Source organism: Dipodomys spectabilis, unplaced genomic scaffold, assembly GCF_019054845.1.
Source record: "Dipodomys spectabilis isolate Male_0828 unplaced genomic scaffold, ASM1905484v1 ptg000092l, whole genome shotgun sequence".
NCBI lineage: Eukaryota > Metazoa > Chordata > Mammalia > Rodentia > Heteromyidae > Dipodomys > Dipodomys spectabilis.
The window spans coordinates 270,426-296,034 of record NW_024870769.1 but is presented as its reverse complement, the minus strand read 5'-3'; the positions used below and the strand labels follow the sequence as shown (position 1 = coordinate 296,034).

At 34.6% G+C, this 25,609-nt stretch overlaps 1 protein-coding gene across 2 annotated transcripts in view; it reads right to left on the bottom strand.

Annotated features, from left to right (window-relative positions):
- Positions 1-1,755: 1,755 nt before the first annotated feature.
- Sp4 (Sp4 transcription factor) overlaps positions 1,756-25,609 on the bottom strand; it is an 86,060-nt gene continuing 62,206 nt past the window's right edge. For both annotated transcript variants that reach the window (XM_042684932.1, XM_042684931.1), the window contains exons 5-6: positions 22,362-22,561; positions 1,756-5,216 (exon numbers count right to left, since the gene is read on the bottom strand). In XM_042684932.1, the coding sequence (XP_042540866.1) occupies positions 4,969-5,216; positions 22,362-22,561 (448 nt within the window). In that variant the 3' untranslated portion in view covers positions 1,756-4,968. The remainder of the gene's footprint in view (positions 5,217-22,361; positions 22,562-25,609) is intronic.

Genomic DNA, 25,609 nt, shown 5'->3' with positions numbered 1-25,609 from the left:
CTGTGAACTTGGAGCCCTCATACGTGACATTACGCCCTTACTAATGATGATTCAGAAAGCTACCATGTAGGCAATGACCAAGGAACACAGAAACTAGAAAGAGGTTCTCATTAGACATCAAATCTGCTGGATTTGACTTAGGATTTCCCAGCATCCAGTCCGGTGAGAAATGAATTATGGCATTATTTAGGGTATTTTGTTATGCCTGGTCAAATACCCTTGGTAAGTTTAACTTGTAATAGTAACAAATTCATGTATTGAAAATTACTTGTCAGATGCATGATACAGTTAACCTTAATCTAAATGTATGTATTCTTCAGTGAGGAAGAGATGTAGAAAAATTAGGCAACTTTACCCAGGAACATTTGGTTAGTAAGTAGCCAAACCAGGAGCCCAATCTAAACTCTAGGACTCCCAATCCTAGGTATCTGTCACAGTGCTTTGCTGTCACCATCAAGTGTTTGTCTGCATTATAAATAGACTTTTATGCTCCTTCTTTTCCTTTCCTTTTTCTTTCTTGTCTTTGTTTTTCTATTTCCACTTGAGATTACTCTCAGGTATCCACAAATAATCTCATTGCTACTTGCTACTAAGAAGATCACAGCAGAGCCCAAGGCTATGCTAATCAGATCTTAAGAGGAATGAAAGCACACACCTTAAAAATTCGTCTTGGGTATTATAGGCAGTAAATATTTTAATGTTGTTTGGAATCATTGAGGAATAAAGAATTCAACATTTCTTCCAGAGACTTGCATTCTCTGCATCCCTATAAAAAGGCAGCTGAACTTTTTAGAAAGACTCATGTTTCCCCATGACCTCAAAGCTCTCTTCACCGTATTTCAGTAGCACTATTCTTAGCGCTACTTCAGTTTTTCTACTCAATAGATCAATGATCTGCCAACTATCTATATAAAGTGATTATTCCTACTTTGTAAGTCAGTCTTGTTCATGGCTGTTCATGTGGCTGAAACTCCAAGACATTCAAAACCAGATCATTACTACATTAAAATTCTTAAAAAGCAATGAACAGTATTATTCTGACACTTCCAAGTGTAAATTTTTTCAGGTAATTAAAATACACCTTTACTTTTAACAATGCATTTTGATAAATTTATAGGAATATAAATACTTTGGCCAAATAGCATTATTTAGCTTTTCCTTGGTTGAGATTTACTATTATGAACATATATTATGCATACACACATTAACATATAACTGCACTTATAGTTTTGCTGTTCAAGCAATTTCTCCCTACATTATATAGTCTCTGCTTATGACAGAATCTAAAGACTGTTCAGTCTTTTGCACAAGCCAGCTTAGTTTCCTTTCTGCCTAACATTCTACAGCTCTCCCCAGACTGCTTTGCTAGATCTATGGGCTTGAAAGTGTTTTCACTGAAGTCATTGCAATAACTCACTCAAGATGTCAGTGGATCTTCTCCCAAAAGAGAAAGACAGCTTTTACTTACAGACTTGGTAGCATCTGTGTGACCTATATTGCTTGTAAGTATTTCTATGTGCTTAAATTATGTTAGGTCTTCCTACAATTTCCTAATGGTCACTGCTTTAAAATATTTAAGCAAAACTCTCTAAATGAAAATTTAATTTTCATAAATGTCAATGGACTTTGAATTGGTATTCTTTGGCAGTATGTTCAGAGAAATAGTGACCAGATCCTAACACCAGGAATTAAGAAAGATTGCCAGTATGATTTCTGGTGAGAAGCATTTGACTTTCCAGTGTTCACTGTCATAAGAAGGTTGATAGTTCAAACAATTTATTGCTGCTTTATAGTAGACATAATTAAATGAAACATGTTAAACTCAAGGGAATTTTTAATAGGTTACTTGCAATTGTTATTGCAGGCAACAACTTGTACATGATTTTATTTCCAAATCCACAAAAAACAAATTTTATACAAATCAGCACTGTAAAAATGTCAATTACAGCCCCAGAGGCTTTGCTGGCAGAGTAATTGTCTAAATTCTAGACTATGGGAAACAAGGGTGGTTTTTTTTGTTTTTTGTTTTCCTGATTCATCTTTTTTTTTCTTCATTTTCTTTTTTACAAAAAAAATTTACAAGTGAAATGTTACTACGAAAGTTTTATAAGGAATTTTTGCAAAACATTTACATTTTACCATCAACTATTTCTGTTTTAAAATCATCATGTAGATTTAATACCCTATGCTGCACATCAATTTATGTGGGATGACAACTTAGTGACATGCATAAAAAAACACCACAAGGCATTAAAATGGGAGACTTAAATACAAATATTGTTGCAATAAAACAGTTATAAAATTGAAAAATAGGACCTAAGCCTCATGCTTATCTAAGTTTGACAAATTAACTTTTTCTCCTAGATTACACACTTTTATTACTGCTCTCATGAGAGTGTGATAAATAATGACTTAACATCAAGTTCTAATGTAATCAGCAACACATACACAAACCTAACCAAAGAAAGTATACTGTAAGAAAAAACTATTCTAACACTGGAGTTCTACCATGATAAATACATAGCTTTGCACTGATAATTACAATAAAGAAAAGTTTATAACGGTGGCCAAGGGAATGAACAGTGAAATGCCATTAAACAAGGCTCTACTGCACATCTGTGCCCTATTACTTCTAACAGCTATATCCCACTGCGTCAAATAAAGGACATTGAAATTTACGATTCTTGTAAGACAGAAAAGTAGGTTCAGAATGGTATGCAGAATAGACTGTCAAAATATTTCTAATTTCAGGGGTGAAATGTGCACCTGCTAACACAAATTAATATATTTTATATGCTATAAAGCTATCCAGATTCAGGTTGATAAATTTATAATAGGCCTCATTGTTGATTAAAAAAAATAACTTGCATTTCTGATGAACACACATAGGTTCATGGAATCCTAATGCAGAGTGCTCATAATTGCTATTAACAACAAAAGTGTCACTCAGAAAAAAATGATTAAAACATTAAGAAAGTTCTTTGCATAAAAAAATTTATAGCACTGATTGTGTAGCATAATGATAAAATATATATTTGATGTTTCAGCTCCTATATAATAAAATTAAAATTAACACTACCAAATGCTCCTCTGTACCAAACAAAACAACAAACTGATTCTGATGTTTTAAAGCCAGATACATCAGTTGTTAAGAGTACATTAAATAAAATATACAAAACAATTTACAAAATCCAACTAAAATTTAAAGACTTTGTTACAAGTCTACAAAAGCTTTAAGAAACTTGAAATTTATAACCACAGTGTAAAAATTTTTTTCCTTTAATCTCAAAGCTTTTTTATACAAACTGAAAGCACAAAAGACTTTCAGCTTTATATAACGCTACAAAGGGCTGGCCTAAAGTGAGCATAGTGTAAACAGTGGTCATTACAGTATTTCTCCTTCATCAAAATACAAGAAACATCACAATTTTGGAAGAAAGTTCTCATGAGTAGTACTTTTCCTGAAATAATAGAGAAAGCACAAGAAAACATGTACCTATGTTCAAACAGTGCCCACACCAATCTGTTAATAACCAAACAGGTAAAAACTGGTTTTCAATGATCAGTTTCATTCATTGTGATTCTGTGTAAATACTTTTTTTAAACATGAAACATCATTACTGATTTAAGCTACTGAAATAATCAATTTTTTTATATCAAACTTTTGGCCATCTTTCCTAATAAGACACTTTGCTAATAAGATCCTTGCATAAATGAAATATATTTTTTCTTTAGTCACTATTTGAGTGAAAAGTATTCTGGGTTTTCAAAAATAATTTTTGCTTCATAATATCTCTTATATATTTGCTAGGCCGTCTAGTTTTTTTAGGGAAATTCTGTTATTGACATAACAAAAAGACATTACTGAGATGTAAATTAACTAACCTTCTAACACACTACTGAAAACAAAATGTAACTAACCAATTTTTAGTAAAGGAAACAAACTACTATGCAGTTAAAAATAAGTTTCTGCTGGCCTTGAAAAAGCATGATAATTCTTTCTTTGGCTACCAAGTCAAAGCATAAAGAATTCTGCACATTGCAACTTATATTTACACAATATGAAACTACAAAATGATTTATAATCTATGCAAGTATTTCCAATATAAACATTTTAAATCAAATTTTGTAGTTTAACCTAAGGTTAGGAATATAATCAACTTTAAAGCATAGTATGTTAATAAGTCGCTTCACTTTATTTTTTTTGAAGCCATCATGAGTTCTATTTTAACCATTTTTCCCCCTAGCATCTGCCTAAGATTTCAATCTAAAATTTAACCTAAGATTTAGCTCTATGTTCTGCTTTTGTCTCCAAAATGGAGAAAGTAATTGAATTTCACTGATTGTCTGCATACACACTACTATAATGTAGTGGTAATAAAGATCTGAGACATATCTCAGATGACTGTTTTGGGAACTTACCTAATTCAACTCCTGAAGAATTTCTAACATTTAGAAAAGACGGCCAAAACTATTTTTGAGTTGATTTTCCCGAAATCAGCTATGGAAATATATTTTCCCTATTATCAATTTACTATCTGTTTTCTGTGCTATAAAAAGAAATATGCATAAATTATTACTGACTGAATTTATAACAAAGTACTTCCAAAGAAAGAAAGTCCAACTAATGTCTAGCCTGCAAACTACTGAGATTTGTCCTTTTAAATGTGTCAACACATGTTAAAAGAGGGGAGAGGATTCTGTTTAAAGGTGATGTGACATACTTCCAACAATTACAATTTACAGTATGGAGGAAATACTTTTCTGCTTCCAGTACATCAGTTTGCTTTTACTATTTTTTTTTTAATTCAACACTTGGTGTGTTGAAACAAAACCCTGGAAAATACTTAAGCCAAGAATGAAAACATGATTTCCTACTCTATAATCCACTTGACCAGCCCATTTCCAGATTTTCAGAGGTGTGTAAACTTAAGTGCAGCACTAGAGGTCTCTGTTATAAATAACTTTTCAGAATTCTTCCATGTTGGTTGAAACATTGGGAGTTGCTGGATTCGAATCTTGAGAAATGGCTGCAACTGTGACGATTCTTGGGGAGCCAAGCACCTCTGTAACAGATGAGTCCAGTTCTCCCGAGGTAACAATGGCAAGAGCTGTCCCACCTCCTTTCTTATTCTGGTGTGTTTTGACATGTTTGGAGAGATGATCACTCCGCATAAACCTTTTAGAACACTCTGGGCATTCAAATCTCTTTTCACCTGTATAGAAAAAGAGCAAATGAAGCTATAATTTTTAATATTCTCTTTTTGTCACCTACTTGTTAGGTGGTCGGATTTTTATTTTTATTACTTTGTTGGAGGCTTGAATTCAGGCCTAGGTGCTGTCCCTGAGCTCTTTTTCTCAAGGCTAGAGCTCTACTGCTTTGAGCCATAGAGCCACTTCCAATTTTCTGGTGGTTAATTAGAGATAAAAGAGTCTCACAGACTTTCCTTCTCCTGGCTGGTTTCAAATTGTGATCTTCAGATCTTAGCCTCCTGAGTAGCTAGGATTATAGGCATGAGGCACCAGAGGACTTTTTTAATGGTCCTACTCTATGTACATCCTTTTCTTTTTATTTTGTTTAAAAATGCTATCAAACAAACAGTATAGTACAAGAAAAACCCCATGTGATCAAGAGTAAAAGGGTAAGTTAACCATTCAGGGCCTCCATTTTCCTACCCAATAAATAAGAGGATTGCTAGAAGATGATATTGAAAACACCAGTCTCATGCCTGCATTTCTTTAAAATTGATAAGGGGTTTCCATTTTAATCTCCAGAAGCGTATTTCAAATGACTTTAAATTAAGATTACTGTGATTTTCAAAATGCAAAATGAAGGGGAGAGGGAGAAACATGCTGTTTCTGTTACACAAAATAATTCTTCCATATTCTCTTTGAAATTTAAAATGGTCCTAGTAGAACTACTGCTACACTTTGGAATAAATAAAAGCTAAAAAGGATACTAAAAAGCCATCTTACTTTTTTTTTTTTTTCTGGTTATGTGGTGCTGAGGAATGGAACCCAGGGCCTCATGCATGCAAGGCAAGCGCTCTACCACTGAGCCACCTTCCCAACCCCCCATCTTACTTCTATATATAGCATAATAGAAAAATTTGGTTAATTGATATATCCTGATATTTTCAGTGGGTTTTAGTCTTTTCTTCCAAAATTGTTGTAAGAATAAACCAATGTCTTCCAGTGTGATGTAGAACTTGGATAAGAAAAAAAAAACCATTTTGGCTGATTTTTCCCCCTCTTGCTCCACTTTTGACTTACAAAAAGAAAAACTGCTACAAGCTTAAATTTTGCTGAGTCAGATACTTTCTCCTTCTATGTGCTCTCTTTTGACTTTTTTTTAAAAAGCAATTTAATTTACACTTTTAGAACTTTTTTTTCCTCTTTCAAATTTTGGTAACTTAAAGGTTAAATACATGCTTTAGGTAAAATTCTTGTAACATCTAAAATAAAGGCAGTAAATCTTTAAAGCAACTTGACTATGTGAATGATGGCACTTAGGTATCAACTAATATACAGTGGCAGATTTTGCCATGTTTATAAACCTCAGTCTTTTTTTCAACAAATACCTGTAGAAAATCCACAATGTGCCAAGCAGTGGTGACAGGAAAAAATAAACAACCAAGAATCTCTGGCTTTAAAGACATCTATTGATAGAGTTATTTGCAGTGAGCTATCAATGCCAATTAAGAAATAAGGGAATTTGCCTCCCCAGCTACCCGGTGACCTGGTTAGTATGTAGACTTCCAAGCCTGTCTTCTCACTAGTGGTGTGGGTAGACAAGTAGTTTCAAGCAGTAAAAAGGTGGTTAGAATCTCAAATATTCAAGTCATATTGTACAATTACACTTTCATTAGAGATATGACTCATTTTAGGCTATTATACTTTCCCACAGAGAAGTAGGTTTTCTGTTGTATCAGATAAACTTCATTTTCCCACCCTTAGCAAACATTATTAGTATACTTTAAGAATGTTAGCAGTGCTTATATTAACTATATGTCTTTTTCATAATTAGAACTATTTTACTTTATAATTATTCACAATATATGATTACCTTTGATAACGAAAGCATCTCATTATTAAAACTGTTGATAATAGCAACGGTGGTAAATAGAATGAACATACAAAGATGTCCATGTCCTAGAAATTGTAAATACATTGTGTTTACATGGTAATAGTGTTTTTTGTACATGTATCGAAAGTTATGGAAGACAATACAGGGCAATTATTCTGAATTATCTGTGTGGGCCTAATCTGATTACATGAGTTGTTCAAAGCAGAACTTTCTGCAGTTTAGAACTATGAGAAGGACCTGACCTGTGTTGCTGGAGGAGGACATGTGGCCAACTATGAGAAAAATATGAGCCTTCAAGAGCAGAAGTAGCCCTTAGTTGATAGCCAACAAAGAAGGGGACTTAAGTCCAACAACAACAAAGAGATGAATTTAACTGACAGTAAATAAGTTTGGAAGCAGGTTTTTCTCTAGTGCCTGTAGGAGGAAATGCAGCCCTGCTGACACCTTGATTTCAGGTCTATGAGAAGCTAAATAGGACATTTCAGCAAAAGCGAAATAGGACATTTCAGTGAGCCCAGTTGGACTTCTGACTTAAAGAAACTATGAAATAATAAATGTTATTTCAAGCCACTAAATTTATGATGTTTTCTTAAGCTCAATTTGTTGATCATTTTAATAAAATAAACACTGAACTGGGTGCTGGTGGCTCATGCCTGTAATACTAGCTACTCAGGAGGCTAAGATCTGAGGATCACAGTTTGAAACCAGTCCAGGTGGGAAAATCCATGAGAATCTTATCTCCAATAAAATACTCAGAAAAAGCAAGAAGTGATATTGTGGCTCAAGTGTAGAGATAGCCTTGAGCACAAACAGGCTCAGGGACAGCACCCAGGCCTAGAGTTTAAGCCCCAGGACTGGCTAAGCAACAACAAAAAACACAGAATAGACACGGAACTTTAGTAATTATGTAATTTTTTTCTTTTATCATTAATATGGTAAATGATACTGTCTATAACTGTTTTCATCTGTTGAAACAGGCTTTATTCCTAGAGTAACTCTATTTAGTGCTGATGTATTATCCTTTCTATATATTGCTGGTTTTAATTTGTTAATAGTTTTTTGAGAATATTAACATTTAAATTCATAACACTCTTCTGTAGTAATACCATTGGTTTGTTATGAGCCTGATACAATGAGTTGGTAAATATTTCCTCATGATTCATTTTCAGAAACAGACTATGTAGAACTGGTATTAAAGAAGAAATACTTCCTCAAATTGTGGGGTTTTTTTTTTTTTGGGGGGTCCGGTTGTGGGGCCTGAACTCTGTCCCTCAGCTCTTCAGCTCAAGGCTAGAGCTCTACCACTTGAGCCACAGTGCCACTTCCGCCTTTTTTCTTTTTGCTTATGTGGTACTGAGGAATTGAACCCAAGGCTTCAGGCATGCAAGGCAAATGCTCTACCACTGAGCCACCTTCCCAGCCCGATACTTCCTCAAATTGTATAATTACACAATAATATCATCTGGGCCCAGGGTTTTCTTTGTTGAAAGTTTTAAACTACAAACTAAATTTCTTTAATAGAGATAGGGCTATTGATGGGATCTATTTCTTTCTCATTTTTTTTTAAATGAAGTTATCGCTGGGCTAGTTTGACTTCTCTAGCTGTACTGAAATCATGTGCAACTTAATTTTGCTGCTCTAACCCTTGCCTATTTCTTCACAAGCAGGTATTGGCAGATACATACCTTTTTAAAGAGATACTTCTGAAATGTAAGGGGGAGAGTTATATACAATATTTGTTTATTGACCATTTAATATCTATTTTTGAGATGCTGATAAAGGTTCCAGAATAAACTGGCTAGAGTACTTCAGCAAACCAGATTTGGGGTTGAGGGGCTGAGTACAGTTTATCTCAGTGGTATAGCACATGCATGATACCTTCCCAGGGTCTGATGCCTAGCACTACTTCCAGAGGGTAGGGGAGTGGGAAAGGATGTGTCAACCAAATGGCAACAAACTCCACATTCCAATTCTCTTCCAGATGTTTGTTTGATTGCCCACCCTACCGATTCAGTTTATTTTCCTTTTTTATTTAACTTTGTTTTGGATTTTCATTTTATAAGTGAAAAGTTTTTAATGATTAACTTAAAATTTTGTGTGTGTAAGCGTGTACACGCACGCAAGTGCACACTGGTCTGGGGGCATAAATTCAGGGCCTGGGCACTGTTCCTAAGCTTTTCTACTCAATACTAGCACTCTAACCATTTGAGCCACAGTTCTATTTCCAGCTTCTTTGGTAGCTGAGCATGAGACTCTCATGGATTTTCCAACCTAGGCTGATTTTAAACTGAGATCCTTAGATCTCAGCCTCCTGATTAGCAAGGATTATAGGTGTGAGCCAAGTAGTGCCTAGCTAAATTTTTTTAATATAAAAATCAATGGGAGGACTTAGTGTTATGAATTCACTTGAATACTGCTTTACCTGCATTCTACAAATTTAATTATGTTGTATTTTCTTTCAGTTGAAGGTATTTTCTAATTTCCCGAGACTTTTCTTGACCTAGGGAATATTCAGAAATGTGCTGTTTAATTCCCAGTTGGATATTTTTGTTATTTATATTTCAAGTTTAGCTCAATTATAATCTGAAAGCATGCTTTATTTCTTATTTTTTTGTCAGTAACAGGTTTTGAACTCAGTGCTTACTTGATGGGTTGATATTCTACCACAAGAGCTAGAATTCCAGTCTGCTTTTTTGCTAGTTATTTTTAGAAATGGACTTTTGAGGACTTCTTTGCTGACTCTATTTTGAACCACAATTCTTTAGATCTCAGTCTCCTGAACAGTTAAGATTATAGGCATAAATCACTGGCATACAACTTGAAATCACACTTTGTATGATTTATTATGGTGTGTTCTATGGCCCAAAATATAGTCTTCCTTGTATTCTTGAATATATATTCTGCTAGAATACACTTTAGAGTAAGTTTTAATGTATGGAGTATGCTTTTTTTTTTTGGTCATTTGTGGGACTTAAACTCTGAGCCTGGCACTGTACTGAGTTCTTCAGCTCAAGGTAAATGCTCTACCACTTGAGTCATAGTGCCACTTCCGGTTCTCTGGTGGTTAATTGGAGATAAGAACCTCATAGACTTTCCTGCTTGGCTGGCTTTGAACCATGATCCTCAGATCTCAGCCTCCTAAGGATTACAGGCGCATGCACCAGCGCCTAGCAAGTATTCTTTTAAAGCAAATTTTAAAGCCAACCAACAATCCCATTCTTTTAAATTAATGTTTTGACCATTTGCATTTCATTATTAATTTGACTAGAACTAAGCCTATCCTCCTAACTTGTTTTCCATTCCTATATTCATTTCTAATTCTTCGGTTACTTCTTTTCCTTTGGATTATTTGAATATTGTAATATATAGAATAAAGTCTAGAAGACTTTGTCAGATATGGAACTAATACTTCTGAGTTATATTTTTAACTTTTATTATTTAATTTCTAGTTTCTAGTAACATTTATTTTTAACATTAAGAACAACTTTAGCATTTCTTTTAGAAGATTTCAAATCTTCTTAGTTTTCTTTTATTTAAAAATGTTGTTATTTTGCTTTGATTACTGAGGATATTTTTATTGGCTAAAGTGATAGGTTTACAGTTTTTTCCTGCAGGTCTCCATACTTTCTGAGGAGAAATCTGCTTATCACTCAGATTTTTAGTCTATCATATATAAAAAAATGTGTCATTTTTCTTTTGCCTTCTGTTCTTTATTTTTTATTTTCTGCAGACTGATTATAAGTCCAGGAAGTTCTTTTTCAGTTTTCTTCCAGTTCCTTTTTGGAATTCAAGGAGCTTCCTGAATCTATATTTGATATCTACTATGGGAAATCCCAGCCATTTCAAATTTTTCCCTACAGCAATCTCCTTTCTTATGGAAGCTCAAAGACACACATTTTAGATCTTTTATTGCTATAGGTCCTGTTCTTTTCTCTTTTCTTTCATTCTCTTTCTCTTTTTTTGTGCCAGTCCTGGGGTTTGAACTCAGGGCCTAGGTGCTGTCTCTGAGCTTCTTTTGCCCAAAACTAGTGCACTACCACCTGAGCCACAGTTCTACTTTCAGGTTTTTTGGTAGTTTACTCCTCAGATCTTAGTCTCCTGTAGCTAAGATTACTCCAGTTCATTTTTTATTTCCCCAATCTTCTTCCTCTGTTTTTCAAATTTTCTAATTTCTAGTGATGTTATTTCAACCTCACTCACCCTTTCCTCTTTTATTTGTCTATTGAGCACCTGATACTTTTTTACTTTGAATACTGTATCTTTTTCAATTAATTTCCACCTAGTTCCCCTCTCTCCTCAATGTATGTGCGTGTGTGTATGCACACATTCACACATATATGCACCAGTAGCAGGACTTGAATTCAGAGCCTGGGTCCTTAGCTGTTTTGCTTGAGGGTACTGCTCTATCACTTGAGCCATATCTCTTTTTCCAGCTTTTTTGGGGTAGTTAATGGGTTACATGTGTGAACCCCCATCAGTGCCAGTTCCTAGTTCTATTTTAAGAGTTCCAACTTCTCTGCTGAGAATTTTTTCCTTTCTATGCATTTGATTATGTTTACTTCTATTCCATGAAGCATGGAACATGGTTACAATAGGTACTTCTCAGTCTTACAAGTTTCAAAATCTGGATCATTTTGGTATTTGCTGATTTTCTTTTCCTTTGAGAAATAGTCAACTATACTTGGTTCATAAAATGTTCAACAACTTTGGACTGTAATCTGGACATTTGGATATTATGTTGTGGAGACTATAAGTCTACTAAAACAACGCTGGAAATTGTGTGTGTGTGTGTGTGTAACAGCAGGCAAATCAGTCCATATACATTCAGATCAACATTTCATATTGCTTTCTTAAAGCTGCCTTGTGTTTCAACATCAATTCATTTTACAAAGGCTTTGATATGGGAATTAGGTGTTGGTATTTTTGCAATGGTTCTTTGTGTGTGTCCTATGCACAGATACAACTCAAAGTTGAGACCAGAACTTCTTGGTTTACATACAGAATATGTGATCCATTTTTCTTTGTCTCCAAAATTTCCTCCACACATTCTAACATGCTTTCTCCCCTTTATCTGGTTCCTATAGTCACCCAGCCAGATTTCTCTGAGGCCTCCTATACTACGTTATACTTACAGTATACATGGGATTAGCTTTGAAGGAAAAATTATGTAAGGGAAAAATAATGACAACCCTCCCACTTAAATTAACTGAGAAATAAAAGTCCCATTCCTGGATACTCTAGCACAGATCTGAGTATTTTAAAAGACTTTTAGGGTTTCTATGCTGAAACTACTGCAGTACAGTCTTCAAATGACACTGGCGTTGAAGCACAAAGGCTCTTGCTTGCTTTTCTAGCTAGATACAGGAAGTTTCTCCTACCATTTTTTTTCCTGTCTGAATCTGCTATGCAGTACAAGATCAAACCTGATAGACAAAGAAGGGAGAAAAATCTGTGAAACTAATCTCAGTTGTGCACTTATTCTAGTTCGATTTTATTGCAATTGTGTGATATTGCTTACCTTTCACCATCATCTAGATACTTAAAAATATCACATTCTATCCAGAGTTTTTTTGTATTTAATGCAAACAGTCTGAGATAGATTTATCAATTTTGGCTGAGATTCAAAGGCACCAGTTTTGATATTAACTAAACATCTATATAAAACAATTCTAGAGGGCTGGGAAGGTAGCTCAGTGGTAGAGTGCTTGCCTTGCATGCATGAAGCCCTGGGTTCGATTCCTCAGTACCACAGAAGCAGAAAAAGCCAGAGTGGTGCTGTGGCTCAAGTTGTAGAGTGCTAGCTTTGAGCTGAAGAGCTGAGAGACAGCTCCCAGGCCCAGAGTTCAGGTCCCACAATTGACAAAAAGAATAAATAAATAAATAATTCTAGATTAAAACTTCAATACAACCAATAGTGTTTCAGTTTTAATCTATTCATACATAGTTCTCCATATTTAGAAATATAGAAATTCCAATCTTTCATTTCTGCTTAAGTTTATAATCAGTGGCAATTACAAATTTACACATAAGTTTATATGAAGCTATATTTTGAATACAATAATTTGTTACCACATTTCATGAAATAATATCATTACAGTACATGAAAAACCCATTTTCAGTTGTACAAAAGTTTTTAGATTGCGTTTTTTGGAGTTTTTCTTAGCTAGTGTGAAAGAACTAAATACATGGTTGAAGATATAACCTTGTTTTATCATCATCAGAAAACAGGCCTAGACTATCTATTGTTCAGCAAAGAATGAATGACAAATAAGTAGTCCAGTAAGTGTGCAATGTTTATAACAAAATATTCAAAAAAGTTAAAACTATACTAATAGATGAACATATCAAATATTTACATTTATTTCAAATTATATTCATTTGGTAATATCATTTTAACTATTATGATTAATAATATATTTATGATTTAATACAGCAATATAATCATAACTGTTCATTTGTTCACCCCATCAAGATACCTGTTAGGTGAAAAGGGGGTGGTGGTGAAATCTATAACAAGAAGAACAGGGAAGAATGTCATCAACAAAACAATTTCATTGCTCTTTCTGAAAACTAGAATAGAAATGATCAAACAAGGGAACATCTTCAAGCAGAGTCAACCTGTTTCCTGCAGAAAGTTATAAACTCTAGGGCATGGCTTAAATGGCAGAGTGCCACTCTAGCCAGAACTAGGTCTTGAATTCAAACAAACAAACAAAATCACTTTTCTTTATGTTAGCCAGCATCTCACAACGTTTTCCAGCAACCAAGGGAGTAAACTGAGAAAAATGAAAGTATGAGCTCTTGAGAGCCAAAAAGAGATCCAAACCAGGGAAGGTAAGTCTCAAGCCTATAATCTTAGCTACTCAGGTGGTTGAGATCTGAGACTCTAGGTTTGACACCAGTCTAGGCAGACAAATTCAAGAACTTCTTATCTCCAAGTAACTAGCAAAAAGCTAGAATCAAAGGCACATCTCAAGTAGTAGAGTGCTAGCCATGAGCCATAAAGTCAAGCAAGAGCATGAAGCCCTGTGTTCAAGCCCATTTAAAAAAAAGAGAAAAATCTCAAGATTACAACTATCCAATAAATAATACCATAGAAGAATCAGTCCAAGCCCAATCAATAAGAAACATGGCACAACTCTACAATAAGGGCAAAGTATGTGAAACTGATTATTTTTGAAAAAAAATAACTGAGGGAGAAAGGTGATGAAGACAATGCAAGAATAAAAAAGAAATTAAGAAACCAAGAAACCTAAAACAGTACATTCATAGTCATAATGCAAATAATTTGCTACTTCACTAAGCAGAGATTAGTGCTTAGTGAAGAAAATACAAGCATTTTAATTTCAAGAGAAAGAAATGGAAAACTTTTAGATGAGAAACATTCAGAGGTAACAAGGATGGGAAATGAAGGACACATAGTAACATTCACATTATAAAGTGGTGAATCAAGAGTACTGTTAGCCCTGCAAAACAGCTTCAACTCTGGGCCCGGACAATCTCAGCTCTTCAGTTCAAGGTGAGCGCTCTACCATTTGAGCCACAGAGCCACTGTCTTTCCTGCCCAGGCTGGCTTTGAACCACGATCCTTAGATCTCAGACTCTTGAGTAGCTAGGATTACAGGCATGAGCCACCAGGCCCTGCAAAACATTTTATATAACAATTTTTCTTTCTTTCTTTTTTTGTGATGTTGGAACTCAAACCCAGGACCTTATACATCCTAACACACTCCACCACCAAGTTATATGTCTTTATCCAATACAAAACAACAGTACTTTCAAATGCTGCAAAACACATTAAATTCTTAACTCTTAAAACAATTAAGTCAATAGGCAGTGACTAATATTAATAATCAAGATATAACCTTTAATATATTATTTATATATGTGATAGTCCTCAGAGGAAAAACAAAATGCAGAAATTGTTCAAGGCTTGTGATCCTATCCAAAAAATAAAGAGCAGAAGGAATGACATGTGGCTCAAGAGATAATCCATGTCTAGTTAAGTATGAGGTTCCAAGTTCAATTCCCAGTACTGGGGGAAGGAAAGTTTTTTCCTGGGGAGAACAGGAAATGGAAAAAGAGCTTCCTCACCACTGTAAGGTCTTTTACAAAATTTAATTTTTTTAAATTTTTTTGTTGGTCATGGGGCTTGAACTCTGGGCATGGGGTGCTGTCCCTCAGCTCTTCAGCTCAGGGCTAGCACTCTACCACTTGAGCCACAGGCATCACTTCTGGTTTTCTGGTGGTTTCGGCTGCCTGGGCTGGCTTGGAATGTGATCCTCAGATCTCAGCTTCCTGTGTTGCTAGGATTACAGGCATGAGCCACCAGCGCCCAGCAAAATTTGATTTTTTAAAGTATGCACACATGTATCATTTTGAAGAACTCACATTTTCTTCTAAAAGTAAACAGATCTTCATTATTTTCATCAGTGATTAATAACAACTCTTTTATTCATTTATTTTGAATCAATGTATTTGTACTAGTAGTAGAGGCAAGACATTAAATAGTCCTTGCCATGAATAATCAAGGTTTCAGTATATATTCTTTGCTTAATGAACATTTATTTCATATTGATTTCAACAAATAAGCACTTAGAAACTACCACACATTTGTAAGTATGCTGATACTTAGCAAACGGATAAATTTTTTAGCATTACCATGTTTTGTTCAGGCACACAGGCAGGCACTCAGTTAAGCTACATCCCTAGTCTCTAACATGTTTTAACTAAATAACTTTGTAACAATAAGCATAAATTTAATTCTGAATTATTAAGCTACTAGATGATGAACAATGATATGGATTAATGATCATATTTTTAAAAATTCAAATCAGTAATCTAAACACTTTAATAAATTGTTTTATGTTTTGTGAGTGTAGATGTGTGACTTAGAGGACTTTATAAACTTTTTTTTCTGAAACATAATGATGCAATCACAATGCGACTTTCCAAATCAAACAAGTGTTGATTTTTTTTTTTTTTTTTGGCTTCTCTGACTTGCCCCTCTGTTAACCAAGGGAGAAACATTGCATCTTCTCATATGGATATAAGAGGACAATGCTTTTCTAGAACAAACATATTCACATCATATTTGACAATGAGTAGTGAGGTGACTAGAAGCCCCATAGAATATGGAATTTTTTTATGTTTTTCAGAAGTTCATAGTTTTAACTCTCTACCACTGAGCTCCAACCACAGCTCTCTGAGACTATTTTCTAATCTTTATGTGGAGCTATTTTTTTTAATTTCACACCTTTGTTCTTACAATCAAATGAACTAGTACATTCATGTTTATTGAATGCATGGTAGCCTATTAAGAAAATATTGGTTTTAATCTCCCTTTTATTCCACATGTACCCACGCAAATGTTTGCCTATGTCAAAATTTATTCAAATTAATTTATTCAGAAGTCAAATAATGAATATGAACCAGACATGTTCTCAATAGAGAGGGTGAGAGTTCAGATCCAAATTTTTTTTTTAATTCCCTATCACATGTCAAAACTTAATATAGCATGCAGGAATTAAAATAGTATGATACTGGAATAGGAACTGACAAGTATATAAAAGCTTCAAACGCCAGTAAATGGAAATGAGGTTTTTTTCTTTGTTGTTGTTTTTCTTTTCTTTTTGCCTTGCTTGTTCATTTATCTGTCTTTGGAAGGGTAAGAGGTGGACACAAAAATGGAGGGATAAAGGGTGAACAAATCAATAGTGGTACCCACTAGACACCATATTGAAAATGAACTACACAACTTGTGGGTGGGGATGGGAGAGAAAGACTGAGAGAAAGCAAGGGAAGGGGTAGTAACATTGTGCAAAAAGAAATGTACTTTTTAACCTAACTTCTATAACTGTTAGTCCTCCATACACCTTTGTAATAAAAAAAATTAAAAAATGTTTATTTAAAGCTTCAAAATACAGAACTCAGAGAATGAGCCATACGTAATGGGGTGTAGTATATCAGAAAAGTGTTGTTATAAATTGATTGGAATAAATTAGGATATGGCTTTCCATGGCAGGCAAAGTGGCTCAAGTCTGTAATCCTAGCTATTTGGGAGTTAGAGATTGGGAAGATCATGGTTTGAAGCCAGGCTGGGCAAATGTTCATAATACCTCCTTCACAATGAAAAGGCTAGGCATAATATGTGGTGTTACTACCATCCCTGATGCTGGGGAGGTATAAAGTGAGAGGACAAGTGAGACTTTTTCTGGAAATACTAAGGCAGAGGACCAGGATGGGACTCAAATGACTGAGAGCCTGTCTAGTGTACACGGTACTTGATTTGAACCTCAACTACCACAAATAAGAATTTTACAAAAGGGAAAAATGGTTTTCAATACAGAAGAAAAATAATTTAAAAATAATTGTAATTTAACTTTATCATAATTATAAAAAAATCAAATACAAGCAATGAGATTGATCAGTAATAGTCTCAAAACAACAACAAGAACAAAACCTTCAAAACCAAATAGAATCATCATAGTAGAATTCTACTCAATCCTTTAAAACATCAAAACTTCTCAAACTCTTCCATTAAATAGAAAGGGAAGGAATGATAACAAATTCATTCTATAAATTAAAATGTAACAACAAAAAAAGAGAATTACAGACCAAGATCTTTGTTGAATACCAACATAAAAATTCTCAGTTAAATTCTTGCCAACTTCATTCAATAGTATCTTAAAAAGAACATAAACCATAATCAGGTTTGTTTCATCCAAGGGAAGCAAGGATGGTTCAACATATGCCAATTAATAAATGTAACACATTACATAAACAGAACAAAAATTAAAAAAAAAACACTACATAACCATCATGCTAGTAGCATGGCTCATCTGGTAGATAAAAATTAAAATTAAAAAAAAAAAGACATCAAAAAAAAAAAAAAAAAAAAGGCCAAGTAAGGAGCAAGAGGTATAGTGTTCAAGAACTGCTACTGTATTAAGGGTAAAAAAAAAAAAAAAATTAAATGATCTTATCTGACACAGTAAAAGCCTTTGACAAATTCAATGCCCTTTTTTATAATAAAATTTTTAAAGAAACTAAAAACAGAAGGAACTTAATAAACGTTATATAAAAGAAACCTAGAGGAAAAATTAAAAAAAAAAAAAAAACTAGGGGAAAGAGTCAAGGATGTCTACTCTCCCTACTCTTTTTCAATGTAGTATTAGAATTCCTAGCCAGAGAAATAAGCCAGAAGAAAGAAATAAAGATTGAAATAGGCAGAGAATAGACTCTACAGATAATACCAAAAACTTCTAAATTTGATGCCTTCAGCAACACAGCAATATGTAAAATCAATACCTAAAAAAAATAGCTAGTCTATAAACCAACAATGAATAGGCTTAAAGAGAAATCGAGAAAATAGTTATATTCAGCAACAATAAAACACCTAAGTAATTAACTTAGCCAAGGAAGTCAAAGACTTCTACAATGAAAAGTATAAAACCTTAAAGAAAGAAATTGAAGACACCAAAAGATTGAGAGACACTCAATGTCCATGGAGTGACAGAAGAGTACTGCCAAAAACAACTTACAGATTCAATGTAATATACATTGAAGTCCCAATGTCATTCTTAACAGAAACAGAAAAATCAAACCAGACATTAATATGGACACATTAAAAAACCCTGAATAGCAAAAGGAATTCTGAGTAAAAAAAGCAACATTGGAGACCTCACAAACCAGACTTCAAATTATACTATAGAACCATAATAACAAAACCAGTCTGGTACTGGCAGAAAAACAGACCTAAAGACCAAAGGAACACTAGAGAAGACCAGGAAACCAAACCACACATCTATAGAACCATCTAACTTTCAACATATGGTGCTCGAAAAACTGATTATCCAATTGCAGGAAACTGAACTTGACCCTTACACCTCCCTGTACAAAAATCAAATTCAAAAGGATAAATATCTTTAAATTAAGATCTGAATTTGTAAATCTAATACAGGAAAACATTGCGGAAATCTTGGAAGTTACAGGCACAAGTGTTTATTTGCAGTATAGAACTTCAAGTGCCTAGAAAATAAGAGTAACAATTGATAATTGAGACTGCATCAAATTAAAAAGCATCTGTACAAAAAAGAAAACAATTACCAGAACCAAAAGACAACCTACTGAATGGGAGAAAATCTTTACCAGTTATTTAACAGATAATGGATTAATATCCACAATAAACAAAAAACTCAAATTAAACAGCAAAAGAACAAATAAATTACCCAACTATTAAATGGGCAAACTAACAGTTTTCACAAGAAATACAAATGGCTGATACATGAAGAAATGTTCAAAATCCTTAGCTACAAAGGAGATGCAAATTAAAAACCACATTAAAACTCCATCTCATCCCGTCAGAATTGCATCCATCAAGAAAACGAACAACAAATTTGGCAAGAATGAGAAGAAAAGGAATATTTGCCTGTAGAAATGTAAAGTAGCACAACTATTACTGAAATCAGTACAAAGGTTCTTCAAAGAACTAAAACTAGACCTACCTTATGCCCTTGCCATACTACTATTGTGTATATCTGAAGAAATGCAAATCATACATGAATGATACTTGCAGAGCCATGTTTATTGCAGCACTGTTCACAATAACCAAAGGATGGAATTGGCTGAAGTGCTCAACAACAGTTGAATGGGTAAGGGACATGGTACAAATAAACCATAGAATATTATGTAAACATAAAGAAAAATGGAAGGAAATTGAGAACATCATGTTGAACAAGATAAGCCAAACTTTGTTTTCATTCACATGGAGAAACTAGACCTAAAGAATATATTTATCAATATGCATATATACCACACACACGCACATGCACACACACAAATTTACACACACACACACACAGAATTTGATTGCAACTATTGATGTAGGAAGATAACGGGAAAAAAAGACGGAGGATGAATGCTGCAAAGAAAGATGGAGGATGCAAGTTTCACTGCAAATGGCTTGAGAAACGTCAATGAAAGCTGTCAATAAAAATTTCAGGAGGGGCAGGGGGGAAAGAAAGCAAAATGGAGGATTATTCTGAACAAAATATAATATATGTAGCTCTAAAATAGTGAAAGCCTTTGGTGTAATTAATACGCTTTAAAAAGAAAGTTCAAGAACATGAAATAGATCAGATGGGAGGACATAAGCAGGAGGAAGAAGGGCTAATGAAGAGGGTAAATTGGTGTAAATATGGTCAAAGAAATATATTTGCATGTATGAAATACAGCAATGATGATGGAAGGATAGGGGAGAGTAAGGATAATGTACAGGGTCACACTGTTTATATGTGTGGAAATGTCACAATGAAAACCCCATTTAACAACTAACATATACTAATAAAACTAAAACTAAAAATTCATGATGTTTAAGAAAAACAAGCAAAAGGAAAACTTCATAACGCTATCAGAAGAAAATGTTTTTTTTTTTTAAATTTCAAAAAACAAAACCAAAAAAACCCACTGGTTGTGGTGGCTCATGCCTGCAATCCTAGCTACTCAGGAGGCTGAGATCTGGGGAACAAGGTTCAAAGCCAGCCCAGGAAGGAAAGTCTATGAGATTCTTATCCTCCAATTAACTACCAGAAAATTGGAAGTGGCATTGTAGCTCAAAATGGTAGAGTGCTAGCTACCATTGAGCAAAAGAGCTCATGGACAGTCCCCAAGTCCCAAGATTAAACTCCACAACTGACAAAAAAAAAAAAAAAAAAAAGTCCAAAAACACTTGGAGTAGAAGACAATTTCATAATTAAAAAAATAAAATAGAAGGTTTATATCTAAAGTGTGAAACTTTTATATGACAAAAGATAATACAAATATAGGGTAAAACTGTAACATATGAATTATATAAATAAGAAAAAGAAAGGAATGAAGGCTTGGTACAGTGGTAGCATTAAACTAGCAAGTGAGAGGAGCTGAATTCAAATATCAATACCATTTAAAAAAAAACAAAAAAATAAAAGAGAATGCAATCCAAATGAATAAGAAACAGAATAATGAGCAGAAAAAAATGAAACTAATACACACATTACAAGCTGCTTCATCTCACTGATAATCACTAAAAGCACAAATTTTAAAAAATAGGAATCATATTAATTAGACAAAAACTCCTGAGGTCTGACAAGCCTGATGAGCACACAGTTAAGTGGAAACTACTAATCACACTAGCAAGGTAGAGATTATAAACTAGTCACTTTAGAGACTGTCTAGCTATTATCTATAACCAAACTGATAAGATTTCCTATGATTCAATAAATAATTCCACTTCATATGCATGTTTCCTACTTTCTAGCAACAAAATACTTAGCAACAGCCTTAATAATGTGGGAAATGGATTAACAGTAGTCATGTGATTTAATATTACAAAGCTTCTTATTTTCCCCAACACTGGGGATTAAATTCAGGGCCTCATGTTTGCCCAGCTGTCTTGCTCACAACTGGTGCTCTACCACTTGAGCCATAATTCCAGCCTAGAATTATTTTTTTAGTTATTATAAAAGTACGTGCAGAGCCAGACGGGATTTTTGCTAGTTAACTGGAGACTTGAGTCTTGCAGATAATTCTCCCAAGCTGGTGTTGGACCTGGATCTTACAGGTCTCAGTCTCTGTGTAGCTAGAATTACAGATGTGAGCTACTGGCACCTGGCAGAATACTTCATCACTCTTAAAAGAAATGCATACATGCAACAAACATAAATGAACTTACATAAATCTCAAACCATAGTGATTAGAATTATTCTGTAATGAATCATTTATGCAACATTTCATAATCCACACAAAATATTCTTTTATATAGATTCATGATAATGTGTGCAGGTAGTAAAAATATACTGAAAAGTTGTGTTCAATACTGACTATGTAAAGTAAGCTGTTTTACCGAAAAAAAAACAACAGAAAATATAGTATCGACAGCTGCCAATCTGTGTAACAGTCAGATGCCTACATGCTATATGAGTCTTGGTATTTTGATGAATTTTCTGGATTTGTAAAGGCCAAAAAGAAACCCAAGTTCATCATTAACATCATAATGCAATTTCATTCTTATCTATTTAAGCAATTCTAGGTCATGTAAAAAGGAGTATATAATGTATCTTAAGACATTAGTTAAAAAAAAATTTATCTTCAACATCAACTACATAATCATTATAGTGAATTCTTTTGTTTCAATTTGCCTATTTCCAATGTAATAGCTAACCTACCACTACAACTTTCATGGGAGCACTAGAAAAAATAAATAAAAAGGTACAAGGTGTAAAATAAAGCAACTAACCTGTATGGGTTCTTCTATGTCTCTGAAGCTCATCACTCCTTGTGAATCTTTTGCCACAAAACATCCAGTTGCATATAAAAGGCCGTTCCCCAGTATGCCAGCGGAGATGTGCTCGGAGGTGAGATGTTTTGCCATAAACTTTCCCACACCCTTCAATATGGCAGATATGTTGTTTCTTCTTTCCTGGTTCATTACTGCCCCTAACAAAAATAACAACACATTCATTACACTTTCCAAACTGGGCTTCTACTTCTCAAAGAAATAAAAGGGACTTAACAGGATTAAGTGATGCTTTTCTGGATAAGGTTGATCATAAAGCAAGTACGAAGTCTGAAAACTTTAAATTAGAAGAAGAAAAAAAGAGAGCTGAGTACTCAACTCAAAACTGCCATTAAAATATACTGACCTCAGAGCTTATGTTTACTACAGAACATATTCGTTCCCTAGTAAGCTTTTCCCTTGGTTATTTTTTAGACTGGGTTTCTCTAGGTAGCCTTGGCTATCACTGGATTCACCATCCTCCTTCCTCTAAGGTCCTCCTACTCCTTCCTCTGAAGTTTTTTAAATATAGCCATGCCCGACCACATCCAGCGAAAATAATTTCTTGAAACTTGTCAAGCCCTTCAAAGTTTCCTCTAACATACCAAAAGCAGGCTAATTCCAATCAAAAGTGTAGAGTTTTACTTCTAGCATGATAGTGTAAGGAGTTCCACAGACTGAATTTCCCAGCAAAAGTGGTGAAAATTATAAAACAACAAACAAAAATACCATTTAAAGTATTTGGACATGAGCCCAGGAACAAATAACAGCAAACAAGAACTTTAACAGCTCTGGGTAAGTACAGTGAAAGTCTGTGGCTCTAAATCAAGACTTACTCCTTGCCTTGTCTCTCCAACGTCCATGACAGGGGGAAATTATAAAATGGTGTACCCAGGAACACGATTCCCCTTCCTCCTAATTCCCAGTCAGAGGGGTATCTCCCTAGGAGGGGCAGAACATAGCATTTCTATACTACCCCCAGGCACCTTGCTAAGGCTAAATTCCAGGTGAGTGTAACTCAAAGTATGACTCTCTCTTCCACCCAGCATCCAACCCAGGGGCATAAATTCTACTTTGGCTGTGGCATAATAAAAGTGCTATGGGTGGTCAGGTACTGGTGGCTTACATTTGTAATCATGAACTACTCAGGAGGGTGAGATCTGTGGGTCATAGCTCAAAGCCAGCTCAGAAAGGAAAGTCCATGAGACTCCATCTCCAATTAGCCACTAAAAACCTGAAGGGGAACTGTGGCTAGCCTTAGGAAAAAAAACCCAAGGACAGTGCCCAGGGCCTTGAGCGCAAGCCTCAGAACAAACACAGAAAAAAACAAAAATGTTATGGTTAAGGTGGGCCCTGGCCTGTTCAAGTCACACAATAAGAGTTTCTAAGATGGGAGAGCTCTATTTCTGCCCTCGCAATAGCCCTGCAGCAGCCTTACTACTCAGTTTCCAAGCACTCAGTTCCTAGAACAGAGTGCTACTCAGAAATGTGCTACTGTCTAGTCTCTAGGTCTGAGAAACATAACTCAGTACTTATGGCCAGAATGAGAAGCATACCATCAGAGCTCCAAGTCTTTCCCAAAAGGAACTAATACTTGCAACAAAACTGAAACAAAGTTGAAGAAGTTCAAGCCAAAGAGTGCTTTCAAAACAAGTAAATTGTCACAGAAAATATCTGGGGAAAGATTTATAGGTTCTTTGGACATCTGGCTAAATTTTAGATTGGACAGTTAGCCAGATAGAAGCATGGGAAGAAACAGGAGGAATAAGCTCTAAGTAGAAACAGAATAAATGCCAAACACAGATTCTTAGAGGTCAACAAAATAAACTTCAGTAAGGGGGGATAAAAAAAGGGAAGAGTTACTAAATTGAATCACAAAAAAGGGAAAGTTACCACGAGCCTTACAAAAATTAAAGGTTATAAACGTTTTACATTATGCCAATAATTTAGGTGAGATGGACAAATTCATAGAAAGACACAAAATTTACTAAAGAAAAGGACATCCAATCAAACCAAACTTAAGAGACTGAATTAATCATCACAATCACCTATAAGAAAAGTCTAAAATCAACTAAAAATAGCTCTACTGGTGAATTCCAAAAATATTTAAAACAAAACTTGTTCAAAATATAAAACTACAACCTCCTGAAAATTCCAAGGACTTAGCAAATAGGAGAAGCCACAAATGGGATTACACAGACTAAAAAGTTTCAACACAATTAAGGATATAGTAACTAAACTAAAAAGACAGTGTAAGGGAAAAATCATTGTCAGTTAAAGGTCTGACAGGGCTTAATAACCAGAAAATGCAACTCATTGAGAGGAAATCAAAAAATGAAACCCCCAAAGAATTAATAATCTAATTAATAAACAGGCAAGCCAGGCGCCAGTTGCTCATACCTGTCATCCTAGCTACTCAGGAGACTGAGTTGAGGTTGGTGGTTCAAAGCCAGCCCAGGCAGAAAAGTCCATGAGACTCTTATCTCCAATTAATCACCAGGAAACAGAAGTGGCACTGTGGCTCAAAGTGGCAGAGTGCTAGCCTTGAACAAAAGAGCTCAGGGACAATGCCTAGTCCTTGAGTTCAAGCCCCACAACTAACCCCCACCTACCAAAAAACAAAAGAACTAAATAGATCCCTCTCAGAAGAAGTTTGAATGGTTCAACATCTCTGGGTTATAAAGGAAATGCAAACCAAAACTATACAAATTCTATCTCACTCCAGTAAGAAAGGCCATTATCATGAGTACAAACAACAACAAATGCTGGCAAGGATGCAGTGGGGGAACTCTATTGCACTGTTAGTGAGAAATGTAGATTAGTGCAACCACTATAGAAGGATACAATGAAAACACTTGCATACCCATTTTCATTGCTGTGCCATTCACCATAGCCAAGTTATAGAAATGACCCAGATGTCCTACAATAGATCAAGAAAATATGACTGATTTTATATATACACATACATGTATATAGGAATATATACATATATGTGTGTGTGTGTATATATATATTATGGAATTTTATTCATCCATCAAGAAGAATGAACAGATAAGGACACATTTTCTCTCATGTGGAAGTTAGATATAAAATATAAACATACATGAAAGCATATACTGGGTCATATGCACATATACTAATCGAACTCACTAAAATATGGTATATTCAGGGGTAGATCCCAATGGTGTATTTTCTTTAAACAATTAACA